The 16381-nt window shown below is 34.4% G+C and overlaps 1 protein-coding gene across 2 annotated transcripts in view; it reads right to left on the bottom strand.

The window, feature by feature from the left end:
• Positions 1–16381, bottom strand: part of TBC1D19 (TBC1 domain family member 19) — a 146491-nt gene that overhangs the window by 14566 nt on the left and 115544 nt on the right. For both annotated transcript variants that reach the window (XM_032273647.1, XM_032273642.1), the window contains exons 16-18: positions 7358–7390; positions 3455–3564; positions 850–941 (exon numbers count right to left, since the gene is read on the bottom strand). In XM_032273647.1, the coding sequence (XP_032129538.1) occupies positions 850–941; positions 3455–3564; positions 7358–7390 (235 nt within the window). The remainder of the gene's footprint in view (positions 1–849; positions 942–3454; positions 3565–7357; positions 7391–16381) is intronic.

The following is a 16381-nucleotide window of genomic DNA, read 5'->3' as shown; positions in this document are numbered from 1 at the left end:
TAATATAAAGAAATTGAGGCTTTGATAAATTAAAAAACTTCACCAGGATTACAAAGCTTAACAGAAATGGAATTTGAATCTGGATTAAATTTCCACCCACTCAGCTATCTATTTGCTATGGATTCAAAAGTGGAGAAGACAAATAACTACACTATTCTATTTCCCATTAACTTCTTTTGTGCCCTCAAGGAGTTAGTACTTTTTTCAGATATGCTCTCCTTAATGGAGGAAAATAGCTGCACAGAGGACAGGAAGAAAACACTGATAAATCATTTGGAACTTTCTCTTGCTTTAGACATTGCTATTTTAAAAGAGAGAGAGAGAACCAATAATATTGAAGTCCAGAGTTACTCTACATATTCATTTATACTGAGACCAACGAACAAAATTCAAATTTTAGGAAAGAGAAATCACAGTGTACAACCATTGGTAGGTACCTGATTTTGCAACTTTAACTTATATAGTTTTCATAGGTTATTCTCTGATAAATTTGGTCTGTACTGACTTAAGTTTAGTATGATCACATTTCTCAGGTAGTATTTGTTTCCACAAATGTTTGCTTCAGTTTGGCTAACAACTTTCATTATGAATAGAAATTAGTTCATTTTGGTGATTCTTGTACCAGACACAAAAATCCTAGTAAGACTTTATTAGGATTTTGGTAATTCTTTCAAGAATTTTTGGCACAATGTTATTATAATTTACTACTTGATAATTATAGTTTAATTACAGAAATTGTTAGCTTAATTTCTCTGAAAAATTACTACCTCTTTGCAAGTGCTCTACAATGAGGCAAAAAGAGCTTCTGTGAAACGATTTATTCTTCAATTAGGAGAGAAAAGTACTCACGGTTGAGCCCCAATTTCTCGTAGGTGATAAAAGAGTTGGGGAAGATAAGTTTGAAGAAGAGTTTCAAACAGCAGACAGAGTGACACAATACCCTGGATACAATAATGAATCATAAGAGAAATAGAGATTTTAATATTTAAAAATTAACTATGCCAACAAATTACTCAAAGAGAAAATGAGAAAGACTATCAACATAAATATTCTTTATACTGTTTAAGAGTCAAAAACAGGAAATGTATTAGTGGATCTCTAACATTGTGTTTAAAGATAAACTTATCCCTCTTTTTTTTTTTTTTATAATAAGTCTTGATCTTGTCACCCAGGCTGGAGTGCAATGGTGCGATCTCAGCTCACTGCAACCTCCACCTCCCCGGTTCAAGTGATTCTCCTGCTTTAGCCTCCCAAGTAGCTGGGATTACAGGCACCTGCCACGAGGCCTGGCTATTTTTTGTATTTTCAGTAGAGATGGGGTTTCACCATGTTGGCAAGGTTGGTCTTGAACTCCTGACCTCAGGCAATCTGCCCGCCTCGGCCTCCCAAAGTGCTGGGATTACAGGTACGAGCTCCCTCACACAGCCAACTTTATCCCTCTTTATGTTTACTCACACATAAAGATATGCTAACGAGACTCCGTTTTCACACAATATGCTCCCCACATAACACAGTATGTAATATTTCGAGAGTCCAAGGAAAATACCACCTTACAGAAAACTTGCTACTTTGCAAGCCACATATTATTACTTAGCCCCAGCAAAATTAGTTTTTTTTCTGAATGCATTCCAGTTTCCAGTTATTTCCCCAGTGCTATATAGCCACCTTCACTCTCCCTCCATATGTCCCTCCCCCTCCAGCCTCACTCACTAGGGAAAATAGTTGCTGCTTTTCTCACTCTTTCTTTGAAATCTACCCCCAAGAAAAGACTAGCAGCTAGCTGCTTGAAATTTGCATCAGGAAGTTATTAAACAAGAATGTTTGATTACTTAGTATATACTTTTTTTTTAAACTAAAATCTACTGTTTTTAAAATGGCATTATTTGTAAAGTACAAAACTTAACCCATTTAAGCAGATGGTTTTTCAAGTACATTTATTATTTGACAACTCTGAATAAAGTCTTTCTTGCAGCTTAGCATTCCTCAGAGTTGATCTTTGTAAGGAAGTTTTAATCCTCTTTTTGAGTTTCTAAAGAAAAAAAGACTGTCATGGTTCCAAATAGTTCAGTCTGGCTGCAAGCCAAAAAAGGAGGTGACTGCCTGTAAATTTTTATTGCACTGAATTAAAAAAAAAAGGACAGAGGCAGGGCTGGCCCAGTCAATTATCTGAAAAAGATACCTCAGGGCTACCAGCATGGAGATAGAGAAGAAATACCCAGTTATCCAGTGTCAGGCTTCAGTGCTCTGCACAGGGAGAACACCATGGGTGTGTACTATGCAGCCAGTTTTTTTTAAGCTCTGAAGCATAAAATGGCATAGAATATGAGAGTAAAAATATAGTATTTAAAATGAGTATTAGAAAAGAATTATTAATCTTAATTATTGGTCATATTTCTGATTATTCCAGATTAAATATTAAGGTAAGATATGAACAAAATAAAATTCTCTTATAGATAAGAAAACCAAGATAACTGGTGTTGCTTCACTTGTTTATCTGTGACATCCTGGAATTCTGTGATTTGCCAACTTTCACTAGCAATGTATGAGAACAAAACTAGAGATGGAGGAAGGTAAAATATGAATACATAGGCTTAGAAGGGAGGATGAAAAACAGCTATTTAATTTAGTAGCAATAATACAGTTGCTTCTCTGGGGAAATTTAGTAGCCCTGACATATATTCCAATTGAGTGTTTCATCTGAAGAAGCAGTCAATTTACCCACAGTAGGTCCAAAGGGGGAAAAAAGGCATAACTGAAATAAAATAAATACTGCTCTTAGGTTTATGGGAAGGGAAAAAAAAAGATATGATAAAAGAACAGCCAAAATAAAACAGGTTAAAATGTTCAACTTCTAAATATTATTTTCCTTGATTCTTATATTGTAGGCCAAAGGGGCATTTCATTGAATACAAAGAAAATATGTAGTTTACAACTGATAATTAGCCATATACGAAATTGACAAACAAGAGACAAATCAATGTTTGATTTTCATTAACAAAGAATAATAACAATGATAATTATAACAACAATAGTCATTTATTCACTGAACACCTGCTAGGAGCCAAGCGCTGACTACACTGAGTACTTTGTAGACTTTTCTACAGCACTAGAGATAATACATTATTTACTTTATTTCACAGATAAGAAATCAGAAAAGAAGGTAGGCATCTTTGTTAAGAATAATAATACAGACATTCTAAGTTTTTTCTTTTAATATGTAAAAGAAAAAAAATCATTTAAATGTAGTTGGCAAGAGTCTTTTTCCTTTTAAATTATTACCAAAATATTTAAATATCAATTTCATCCTCTCCATCATTTTTCCAATAGAAACACATTGCTTGACATCGCAAATTAAAATTTGTTGCTTTAGAATTTGAGAAGACTTTTTCTTAACAGAAAGAAAGAACAGATTATGATCCAACCTAATTTGATCCAATTTTTCTTATGAACTTACAGAAGGATGAGAAGAGATGGAATGAAGTCTGAAGAAAAAACGCACATACATCTCACGGAATATTTGATACAATTTGGAAGGTTCATGGTACAGAAAACAAAGTGGTGCAACTGAAATAAAAAAATTAATTTATAATACTGCAGAACTACTAAAATTTTGAGATAAATTTGTAAAACATGACATAATAAATCACTATTTTATAGTAATACACACTCATAGACAAGTTTAAAATCATACTGTTTTTTCATTTTGAGAGAACATATGCACATGTCAAGTTCAAAGAGCCACTAAATATTAGAAAGGGAGTAGTATATTACAAACTATTATAATCCCAATTTAACAGATGGCTAAGAGTGACATTATGGAATTATATAGAAATATGAAACATTCCAAGTAACTTATAAAAACTACCCATGTCAAGTCTCTCCTTTTTTAAATTTAAGTATTAAGAAAATAACAATCAGGTAGCTTATTTTTACTTTCGCTCACAAAGAATTAAGGCCACATTTCAAAATTTTCAATTTTGGAAGTCAGGTAAGTAAGATAAATGATTTATGACTTTTAGAATCATGCATGGTCTTCAATTAATTCAATTTGAAAATAAAGATTTTGAGTAATAGTGGTACACTGGTCATTATTGCTATATCCCCACATATATTCATCAACTGAAAATAATCCTTAGGCAGAGAGAATTTATTTCTCTAATGAATGTTGAATTGATTGCACCCAGTTTGTAGCAATTAAGCACAGTTGGGTCAACTCAACCAGACATCCCACAGTTGAATGTCAGAAAGTCCTAATCTTGGATTGGAGACCTACCTGAGCATGTGATTATTCTACACTGACAAAAGTGGTCATGCTTTCCATCTTTTTAAGCCTCAAGTGTTTTAGGTAGCACAGAGACAAATTTATAATGCAGATACATACAACTGTGTTACCTAAATATTAATTTTAATAAAAAATGCCTTACAAGGTAATTTCAAACAATGTATATTGTACAAGTAAGACTTTCTGGGGCTCTATAATCTGTTGGTCATGCTGTTAGGGCAATAAGCACAAAGTAAGCAAGGAAATCAGTAGGCCAGTTTAGCTCTCTTCTTTTTGACAAAGTAAAAAGGAAAAATAATAAAATATTTTAAATGCTTTCAAAGACAAAGTTTCAATTTTCTGGGATGAAGGGCAATGCACAGTACTACTGTTGAATAAGTCATTAAAAATAAGCATTTTAAGTGGGAAATTTTATTTTTTCTGAAGGGCAAAAGAGAAATCACTCTTTGGGGTAAATATCTAAGTATATATAAAAGTAACTACTTGTATATATAAAGAAAAATGTATATACAATATATAGTAAATATAAAATTTTTAAAAGACAGGCATGTCTATTTCAAAACTATTTTTTTAAATTTACTTTATTATTAAATAAATTGCTACTTATAAAAATAGCCGAAATTAGGATATTACATATATCTACAAATAGTAACTCATGCTCTAATTGCAACAATAACCTAAGAAAAAACAGTGTGGTACAGATATATGTCATTATTATAAATCTAAGATGAAGGTTTCGAATTTATTTACTTTTAAAACATGATGTATTTTTTTCCTCTAATTTTTAGTTGTTATGTGAAAACCTATAATCTGAATCTGAAGGCGTTATGGATTCAGTATTCGTAATAAAAATTTCCAGTGAAGAAATGAAAAGAGAATTTTAAAATAAGCACTTTTCTACAAATATATATACTATAAAAGAAATTTACAATTAGTTTTTATTCAAGATACCACAATTATTTACATCGAATTCCCTTTTATATCTATGAAATGGAAAAGCTTTAGTCCACTATAGATTATATGTAAAAAGATTCTACATGACTTAATCTTTAATTTTAAGCATCTTTCCCTATTTAGTTCTTCCATAAAAATAAATTTAGCTATCTTTTAAACCAATTAAAGACTATACTGTAGGAATTTATTTATGAAACCATAATATACTATACACCTACAATAAAACTTCAGTATTTTGCATAAATAGAAGAGTAGAAGGTATCTTAAATTAGAGAAGAGTTCCTGAGTAAATTTTTAAATAAAGTACTATCATTTTGGTTTCCTTTTGAATGACAGCCTATCATTAAAGATCTGTATCAATGTTTAAAAGAGACAAGTATTATAATTTTTTAAAAATATAGTAACTAAAACTGAAGTGGCAAAGTACTAACTAGAGTTCCTTAAGGATGATTTGTGATTATTCCTGTATACTGGTTCTAAATAAGTGGTTGCTGGTAAAGTTTTTGTGGATGCTTAAAATAGTTTCCTAAAATAGTATAAATAAATTCTATATCAAACATTTTGCATCATTGTTAGCAAATGCTTTCCCCTTGGGTGTATAAACTGTAGCCTATTAAATGACCATAAATATGAATAGGCAGAGGCTGAGTCAATGATATATTTTAAACACCAGAAGATCTTTCTAGAAGATTTAAACTTTCATGACATCAAGTATCCTCCAAATCATTAAAGTACAAGTTCTAAAAATGATTTACTTGAAAAATTCTTGCAGTTGGAACTATTAGAAAGATAAAAAGGTGAACATTTTTATTATTAGATATAAAAATTTGTATTATTAATCTTTTTTGGTTTTCTATTTTAAATTCCTCACATTTATAAGAGAAATATGCTGTAAGATCACTGTAATATTATGTATTATATTATGAAATTGTGCTTGTCCAAAAGAATAAAGCTGAGTATCCTATAATTCAAGCCTGTGACTAACACCAAATATAGCATAAAGTCCCTAGGTACTTTGAATTTTTTTCATTGAATGATGATTTTATATTACGTCATTCAACATGATCATCTGATATTGAACACTGAGGTGTTTTTTAATAAAGAAAAGTGTTTATTGCAGATTCTTGGCACAAAGGCAAAACATTAATGTATTCCTACCATTAAGGTAGAGTGTAGAAATAAAGGGGACAACAATTTTTAACAAGTTTATATGGAATACTTAAAAATTTAAAAATTAAGTGGCATTAAGATATAGAGAGTTCTTCCTTTTGCTAATCTTCATAAGCTTCTTGCATCCCTCACTTAATGACACACGAGGCCTGGGAGGCACTAAGAGCTCTCAAGCCTGCACATGCATCTTCCACGTGCACCTCGGGTGACTGAATGCTCTGATGTAACTGTTGTGCATATCAGTAGCCTGGAGAAATCATGAGCTCAAACTCAGTGTTGTCCCTTCCTTAGGATTCTTTCTCACTTATTATTTTTTAAAAACTCTTGTGAGAATTACTTTAGGAATTTAAACAATCTGATTGTATACCTATTAGAACTGAATATTAATGTGTATCTCCAGTTTTCATTGGACTAAAAAATGGTAAACCATAGGACCATTTTCACAGTATGTTCTAATTCTAATTTGTCAAGCAATCGTCACCTAACCAATTATGGTTTTATTTTTAAAATTTTAAAATTGGACACATAAAAATACTAACCTGAACATTTTATTTTATTTTTTAGAGATAGGGTCTCACTATGTTGACCAGGCTGGTCTTGACTGGCCTCAAGTGATCTTCCCATCTCAGCTTCACAAAATGCTGGGATTACAAGCATGAGCCACTAAACTCAACTGGCCTACTAAACTCAACATTTAAAAATGTTCATAATAACTTGTGGGTGATTAGAAATGAAGTGGTATTCTTTTTAATTTTCTAATATGTAATAAAAACACTAATTTTTAAAAATTAAGCACCTATGGGAAGCTAGCATGCATTTCACTTTACTTTTTCCTTTATTGTCTTACTACAATAAGACAATTATATTTGTCAGTCATTATTTTTTTTAATTGACAGATAACATTGTATGTTCTTATGGTGTGCATCATGATGTTTTTAAAGCCCAACTTACCATACATTGAAAATCCATGAAAAGGGATAACACCTAAAAAAAAAAAAGTATTTCTTTTCAATAAGTAGTAGGCCTACTGATTATTAGGTAAGCTTTAAAGCATTAAAACTGAAAATATAAAGGTTTTCTAGTTTTTGCTTCAACTCTGTTCATAAATGTCAGAAAGACTTAGTGATAGTAAACAATAAAAAGAGATTTTAATAACTTCAGAAAAGCGAGCTAGAGGTTTTAAAACACATATTCAGTTAACATTCTATTGATAATGTTGAGAAATCAAAGCTTTGAATATATATGTGTGTGTGTGTGTGTGTGTATGCATACACACACACACACACACACACACACACACACACACACACACAGGACAAAAACATTACAAGACAGATCACCGAATTAAGTTTAAGAACGAATTATAATGGTCTCAGAAAGGCAAAAGATTATGTCCCTCCTGAAACAACTTCACTGTGTATATTAGAATTGAATATGCTAAAAGATAAGGGAGCTTTTTAAGGCACTTCTTGAAAACATTTGCTTTACAGAAAACGCTATGGTGTTAAGTAAACTAAATGAAAATTAATCATGGGATATGGCTTTAGAAGAAATATTGGCAGAAATATGATACAAATTCAGTATAATCTTTGGCAATAATTATACACAAGTAAAGTACAAATCCTTTTCAAAGAAATACTCAAAGCCTAACTTGGTGTGCAGAACATCTTGTCACATTCCAAGTGAAAAATTAGAATTTGTACAGCTTAGTTCAAAACAGAAGTTTTGTAATATATACCATCATATAGCTAACACTACTAAATCAGGTTGCAAACACGGTACAGAAGAAAGCTGCTAAGTTACTTTTTTGAAAAAATAATATAGAAATGCTTTATTCATCTGACATGTGCAGGGGCAAAAATGTTGTGCTGGCCAGGGCTTTAGAGGTCTTATAGAGTGAGTTCTAATGAATGAGAGTTCAGTCTCAGTTTAAAACACGTCCAGTGATAGCAGGAGCATTAATTTCCAAAGCAACTCATTACAGTTTTGAATGGGTTTAATTTGGAAGGAGCTATTTTCTCACAGTAAGACAAACTCTGGCTCTCTGAAATTTCTACTTATTATTCTTAGTTCTGACCACAAAGGTCACACAGAACAAATCTAATTTATCCTCTATGTGAAAATGTTCAGAAATATTTGAAGACATTGCTCTCTCTCCTGCCCTATCACCATCATGATTTCTTGCTCCAAGACTTTATGAGTTTCTTTAATTTTTCCTTCAATGATGTCGTCTTGAACAGCTTCCCTATTTTATTTTCTTCCGAACAAGTTACAGTTCACTGTAGTCCTTAAAGTGAGGTGACTAAAACCTAGAATCATTTTCCCCCCTACAGACCCAACAGCTAAGACAGTATACTTGGACAGTTGTTTCTGGACCTCAGTAAAGGGTTATGTTTTTATCTTTATTACATTTCTTCTTTGGTGAACCACTCCAGTTGGAGATAATAATCCTAAATTCTTATTCTGTTAGCTAATGCATTCTCTTTCTCCTGGTTCTACAATACTGAAAAATTTAATAAGTACACTGTGTGCTCATCAAAAGCAATATAAAAATGCTGAACATGACAGGGTGAAGACTAGAATTATCAGTAGACACTCCTTTCATATTGATAGCAATGCATTAATCAGCACCCTACTGCGATAAGAGCATGGACTGGATGTCAGACAGACTTGATTGGGTTCATACAGTTCTGTCACTTGAGAGTGTGTGTGTGTGTGTGTGTGTGTGTGTGTGTGTGTGTGTGTGTGTGGTGTCTCTGCATAAGTTTCTTAACTTCTCTTAAGCTTTAGTTTCCTCATCTGTAAATCAGAGATAATGCTAGAACTCACATATAACATGTAGCTTAGCCATTAACAAATGAATAGCTTGGGGCCTACACTATTTATTTAAATAGCTTAGGCTATTATTTATTAATAAACAAATGTTAATTGTTGATGTTATAATTTACTAATTAGTTCATACTTCTTTGTTGTTTCTAGAAGCAATTTTATCAACAATAGTATAAGAAGGCCGAGCAAAGCGGCTCATGCCTGTAATCCCAGAACTTTGGGAGGCCGAGATGGGCAGATCAGGAGGTAAGGAGATCAAGACCAACCTGGCCAACATGGTGAAATCCCAGCTCTACTAAAAATACAACAATTAGCTGGGTGTGGTAGCACGTGCCTGTAATCCCAGCTACTTAGGTGGCTGAGGCACGAGAATTGCTTGAACCCAGGAGGTGTAGGTTGCAGTGAGCCGAATTCGAGCCACTGCACTCTAGCTTGGCAACAGAATGAGACTCTGTCTCAAAAAAAAAGGAGAAAACCCAAATTATTCTGAACTGGTATGCCCGGCCAACCATCTTGAGAATTTTGTGCAGCATTGCTTTAAGCTCACAAGTTAAAATTCTCAGGATCAACGTTTTCCCTAGTCTTCTAGCACACAGATTCATGTTCTCCAACTTTTGCTGAATCTTATGTTGCTTATCAATTTTCTTATTCATCTCTATATGATTAGCCACCCCATTCTTTCAAAATTTCCTCACTTTTCAAGTGTTTAACACCTAATTATAGACTTCACTTTTTCCTCACTAGGAGGTTGATGCCACTGACATGAACTCCTTCCTTTGTTCTTTATATTTCATCTGTTTTCTCACTCACAGTCCAGAGGAGGATGTATCCTTTTTCTTTTTCACCCAACATCTTCACTCGTGCTCTAAATCTTGTTTCCTTGACTTTCATAGTGACTGACAAGCAGCGGTCAGGTTTGCAGCTTGTTTATGTGTGGCCTGTGAGCTAAGAATGACTTTTACATTTTTTAAAGGATTATTTACAAAACAACAAAGAATAATATGTGACATGGACTGTTTGTGGCCAGCAAAACTTGAAACATTTACCATCTGACTGGTTACAGGTAAAGTCTGCCCAACCCTGCTTTGGACTCCTGCCCCATTCACCATGCCTTCCTCCTTGCTGCACATGCTTCATTCCACACACATGTGCTGTGTCCTGCTTTGTGCCAGGGACTGTTCTAAGAACTGTAGCTGCCATTTTATTAGGGACAAAACAACCATAATAACAATAAGTGAATACATGTCAGATAGTTCTAAGTGCTATGAAGAAAAATAATGGAGGGAAGGAGGACAAGGCCAGGTGAGGGCAGAGAAGCCCTGACGTTGTGGAGGTGAAGCTCACCTGAGAAGGGTGACCTGGAAGCCCTAGCTTCATGTGATGATTGCAATAAACAGGGTTACCTTTACTCAGGACAGCTGGTCTTCAGCTGGATAGTGGTGGCATCTGCTCTTTACTCCTCTGACAAAGCAGAGTAGAGGCAAGGGATGGGTGTATCTTATCAAAGTAATCATATCTTTAGTCTTTCCTATTTCCATGCATCCTTTCAGCCAAGGATATTACAAATATCCTTACACATAAGAAGAATAAATAAGAAAGAAGAAGAAAAAATAATAAGAAAAGAAGAAGGAAGAAGAAGAAGTCAGTTTTTTTCCTGGGGCCTACTTTTCTGTCAAACAAATCTCTAATCTCACTCCTTTTCTGAAAGCCAGGCTTAATTTTTTTTTTTTTTTTAACTATCTGTATTCATTTCCTTTACTCCCTTATTATGTAGCCTCAAATGCTTGCAAATGGTTTTCCATCCCTACGGACTTAACTTCTGATTGCTAAATCCAGGGGTTTCCCTTCTTTGTATGTCATACTTAATGACCTCTGTGCAGATCAGGATTCTTGTCCCACAGAAACTCACTGCTGAGTTTTTTGTGAGGGCTTGTTTTGTTTGTTTCTGGCAGTTCTCTTTTCCGCATACTCCTTCGATATAGCTCCAAGACTCTGCACACTTGTTTTTTCTCTCACACTACCAGCATTCTCATTATTAACCCATAATACCAACTTTAAAAGCCGAGTATCCCCTCAGCCTCCTTCTGGTCCCTACTTCTGTAAATAATTCACCATCTCCCTAGTCATTCAGGGAATAAACCTTTGAGTCATCTTTGCTCTCTTGTTCTCCCTTAGCCCTTACACCTAAATATGATTATGTACCTCTCCCGTTCCTTTTGGATAATGACCACTTAACTCTTCCATCTTCATTCCTCCTGTGCACCCCATAAGCACAGCTCTCATTCTGCCAAATTGATCGCCATCCCTTCGCCTCTGGGTGCAGGACAAGGGCTGTAGGCAATGTTGTCCTCTACCTCTGGCCCTGGCCCTGCCCTACTCCTTCAAGATTTTAAACAATAATCTTCCTAGAAGGATCTCCCTGATAGGCTTGATCCCTCACCCCCAAGCAATTCATTAATCAGTCCTCTTGTTTCAGCTGATTTGGCCTGATTGATTGAAGTACTACTGCTTCTCGCTGCGCAGTTCTGACTCTACCACTTTCTACCTGTGCACATTTAGGTATGTTACTTAACCTGGTTCCTCATCCAAAGCTGCTTTTAGACTAAGGCAGAAAGGCTTGAGCTGAGGGCTCTACTGTGGCCCTCCTCTGGCTGTACCCCTTACCCATAGCCCATGCTTCTCCCTCCAGACCATATCCCACATATCCAAGACTCTGAAATTCTGAGCCCAAAGGCTCCTAAGACAACCTCCAGGACCTACATGTTTTCTTTGGTGGGGAAGGTAAGAGAAAAGAAGGTATACACCTCCTGATACAGGTGTGTACCTTAGGACAGAGAGGTGGCCAAAGGCTGGTTATTTGTGGAAGCTGTGAACAGAGATTGGACCTGCAGGCTTCTGTCAATGAAGCCTGTCCAAGGTGTGAGGTGGAGCCATAGATGAGAAGCAGGGGGATACCACATGCTAGGGATGGGTGAAGAGTCTGAGAACTCTGGATTCAGACCTGGTCTTCCAGATTGTTATCAAAGTACATGTGTCAAGGCAAGTGGAGTAGACTTTATCAGTTTATGAGTCTAATTTATAACTTATAAATATTTTGACTTATGGTAGGTGGGTCTCTATTTGTACTCCTGCTCTGGGCCCCGAAAAGGTTAAAGATAAACTTGCCTTCATCAATAAAGTAGGAACAACACCAATGAGGTAGTGAGGATTAAATATTATAAGATATGTAATATGAGTAGCACAATATTTAATAAAAAGTCAGTACTTAACAATTGTGTTCCTTCTCCTATCTTACTGTTTTTTAATCACTTTTTGGTTTTTTCTCTCCCAGTAGAATAAATCCTTTGAGCATAGAAATTATTTTTTATTTATTTATCTCTAACTCCAGAGACCAAGCACAGTGCCCAGAATATAACAGGTACTAATTAAATGCTTGGAGAACGAATATATGCATCTGCAGGGAGTCTACCTCTATCATTTTTTAACCTTCTGTTTCCTTCCCTACTGCCACGATCTGAATCCTGTCCCTAATAAACTCTTACCTATGGTTCTGCAAGGGCCTCCTAATTGGTATGCCTTCCTCCAAACTCTCAGCTCTCTAACCAGTTTTTGAAATTGGACAGCTCAAGTTATCTTTCAAAAATACTAATGAGACCATGAAAAAAATATCTACATCCATTGAGGATTTTCCTCTATTTATCCATCTACTAAATATTTGCTGAGCTTCTATTCATCTAATTAACCAATATTTAAAAACCTACTCTGTAGCCTCTGGAGATATTAAAATGAATATTACATTGTCCCTGTATTTTTAGAGCTCACACTCTAGATTCTAATATAGGCTAAGTGTATACACAGCAAAATTTAAGACCTTTGATCTGGCCTTAAACATTCATCATTACGTCCTGCGACCTGAGCTACATCTGCCTCCCCTTTGGCATGCTATCCTAACTTCATACACCCTGTGGTACAGTCACACTAGATTGTTTATCATCACCAGTATCATTGCAGTTTGATAGCTCTGAACTTGATAATTCTGTATCCTACCCAGCCATCAAAACCTTACAAAGGTCAGCTATAACCTCAGACAAACATTTCCTGATCTCCTAATCATAATTAAATGATCATTCTTCTGCATTCTCATGGCACTTTGTTCGTATTTCCAACACTATGATTTCACTATGTTTTGTATTATAATTAACTGTTTAACAGATTGTTCCAGAGAATGGGAGGTATATTTTATTCATCTGCCTATACAACTGATGGTGCCATGTACATAGTTGATGATATATATAAATATATTTGCAGAATGAAAAGATGAGTAAATGCTGAGTACAGGAGCAGGAAGAGAAGTATTGGCCTCTAGTTAGGAGATCAAAGTTCCATTGTGGGCTTAACACAAACCAGCTGGATAACCTTAGAAACGTCATCAAACCTCCTGAGCTTCAGTAACCTGCCTGACACACAAGGGGACTAAGATTGCCTCTGATGTATCATCTAACTCTAAAATTAGATGTTAACAATTAAGACTAGAGTAAATGCAGAAAAATTTGTGAGACTTGAAGAAAAATGTGCCTATAAAGATTTTATAATAGTAAGATTCTTTAACAACTTAAAAGTCCTTTGCCTTCCAGAAACTAAAAAATTAAAAACCAGATTAGAAGGTCAATATTCCCAATGACATTATAGCCACCAGCTTCAGTTCCAGGGAACATCTAGAAGGAGAGCTCAACAAACATCTTTCTTCTTCAAGTCTTTCTCTATATTCTGTGGTTGAGTCTCTTTTTCTTCTTGTGAGCACCCATCTTTTTTTACCTTCCTCCCCTGTCTGCAGTTTCATGTTATTTCCCTTACTAATTATAAACTTTTAGCAAATAATTACAAAGTTTGTCTTTGCTACAGGAAACATGCTGATATGTGAAAGAAAACCTCCAAAAAGTAAGTTAATAAATAGAGGCATATTTTGATGCCTTATAAAAGTGTAAGTACATATTGTATATTTCTAAATACTAAATATCAAAGCCGATTGCTAGTATATAAAAACCTTACAGTCTTAATTAAAAAACACTTTTGCTTTCTTCTTTTAAGCCACTGCACTGCAGAAATATTTCAACAAGTGGTTAAGGTAGTCAGAAATGAAGACCTTATTATTATTATTATCATTTTATAAAAGTATTTATTAAGGATCTGGCAAGTATAAGAATACCCTAGTCAGGACAAGGCACTTTCAATAAGGAAGCTTACAATAAATGAATGAGTGAACTGCTAAGCAGCAAAAAGGGATGCAAGTATTAAGATGAGTCATGTTTCACAACTTTTACTACATTTCCCCCAACTCCTGAAATCTATAGCTGCTCTTTACATAGCTAAGCTACAAGTTACTGAAGAAAGAAGTATATTTTGTATTGTATATTATCTTCAGCACCCAGCACAGTGTCTTCTACAAGTGACATGCTCAGTAAATGTTGTTATTGATGGAAATTTGAGCATTTATAAACATAACCAAGGCTTATAAATAAAATATTAAAATATAAAATTAAAATGTAGGACAGAAGGCTCTTGATATTCAATGTTGAAAGAATAAATGACCAATGAAGTCATATAGACATGAATTTGAATCCTGTGGGACTCTGGCCAAGTTACAAACCCTTGCTGAAACCATGTTTTTCATTTCTACAAATAGAGATAAACAAGATCAACTTCATTGGGTTGCATGACAAAGCACAATGGAGTTAATTTATTTAAAGTGTACCAGTGTAGTGTTTAGTACACAGCAAATGCTCAATAACCCATAGCTATTTTATGCTCTGAGAAGGGAAAGTGCCACATTTATATACAGGCTTAAACCTAAAAAAATCTTTTTTTTTTTCAGTATTAGATAAAGGTACACTTCAGCTTAGCCAAGATTAGCCCAGGCTTAAGGATCCAAAAAAAGGCTACACAGTCTGCTTTGTTGAAGGACAAGTCAGATTCTGGCAAACAAATCCAGAGGAATAAGAAGCAGTGAAGAATCCATTAACACTGTAGGGTACATACCACTTAGAACATTTCTTTGATCTTAGAGGTTGTCAAGTTCTTGGCTAGTTTTTCAAAATCCTTTCCTTTGCCTCTCATCACTTCAGCCTTTTAAGGGTCAAGTTTCATTTACCTGGCTACCACCCAAAAGCGTGTTTCCAACAGGCATCAGGATGCTTGGGGCACATCTGGTATCTGGGCTCTGAGTTCTTCTACAAGTCTGCTATGAGTAATTATTTTCAGATTCTAGCCTTTCCTTATGCATCTGACGAAAGTCTCAATGTTAACTGCCTATTCCACTCAATGTGAATAACTTTATAATGTGATGATTTACGGGCCTTTGACAAAGCTCAGAATGGCAAACAATGTCAACTAAAATAAATCTTGAACTAGATGAGATATAAATAGTAAATATGACTCAGAAAATACCCCAAATGTTAACATGCTTTCCACTTATTAAATATGTTCTCTCCATTTCCTCATTGTCTCTATTAATACATAGCATTTATTGTTGTACCATAACTTGAACATCTGATTCACTTCAACTACACCCCAGTTGAAAGCACATTATTACTTAGCACAGTTTATTTAATTCATTTGTTGAAATAATTATTTCCTCTGTTTATTCTCATTCCACATGTAGCCAACAGGTCAGTAAGAATAGAGATTAGCACAATGATTAAATTGTTTTCTAGTTATTTCCATTATCTTTCTGAATTAGAATGTCACATTATGGTTTTGTTACTTTATGTTAGTAGTTAAAATTCCACAAAACATTGGAACATAGCCATATTTAAATATCAATCTGAAAATCTTACTTTAAAATTTTAATGAGGTTTTCCATTTATGTCTAAAGTTATATCTCAATTGAATGTTAGGATATGAGATATTTTAAATTTATTTAATATGTATGACAAACTACATTGCTATTTATTGACACTTGCAAAATTTAAGATGATATAGTTTGATTATTTTTCTTCTAAGAGCCTCGTCTAATCTTTGTTGAAAGGGCTGTCCAGTGTACTGTAGGATGTTTATCAGCATCCCTCTCCCCTGGCTGACAACCAAAAATGTCTTCAGACTGGTGTGTGTGTGTGTGTGTGTGTGTGTGTGTGTGTGTGTGTGTGTGTG

Source organism: Sapajus apella, unplaced genomic scaffold (assembly GCF_009761245.1).
Source record: "Sapajus apella isolate SASKATOON/1434 unplaced genomic scaffold, GSC_monkey_1.0 scaffold5, whole genome shotgun sequence".
Classification (NCBI taxonomy): Eukaryota; Metazoa; Chordata; class Mammalia; order Primates; family Cebidae; genus Sapajus; species Sapajus apella.
The sequence above is the reverse complement of the archived record's forward strand: the minus strand, read 5'-3'. Positions and strand labels throughout refer to the sequence as shown.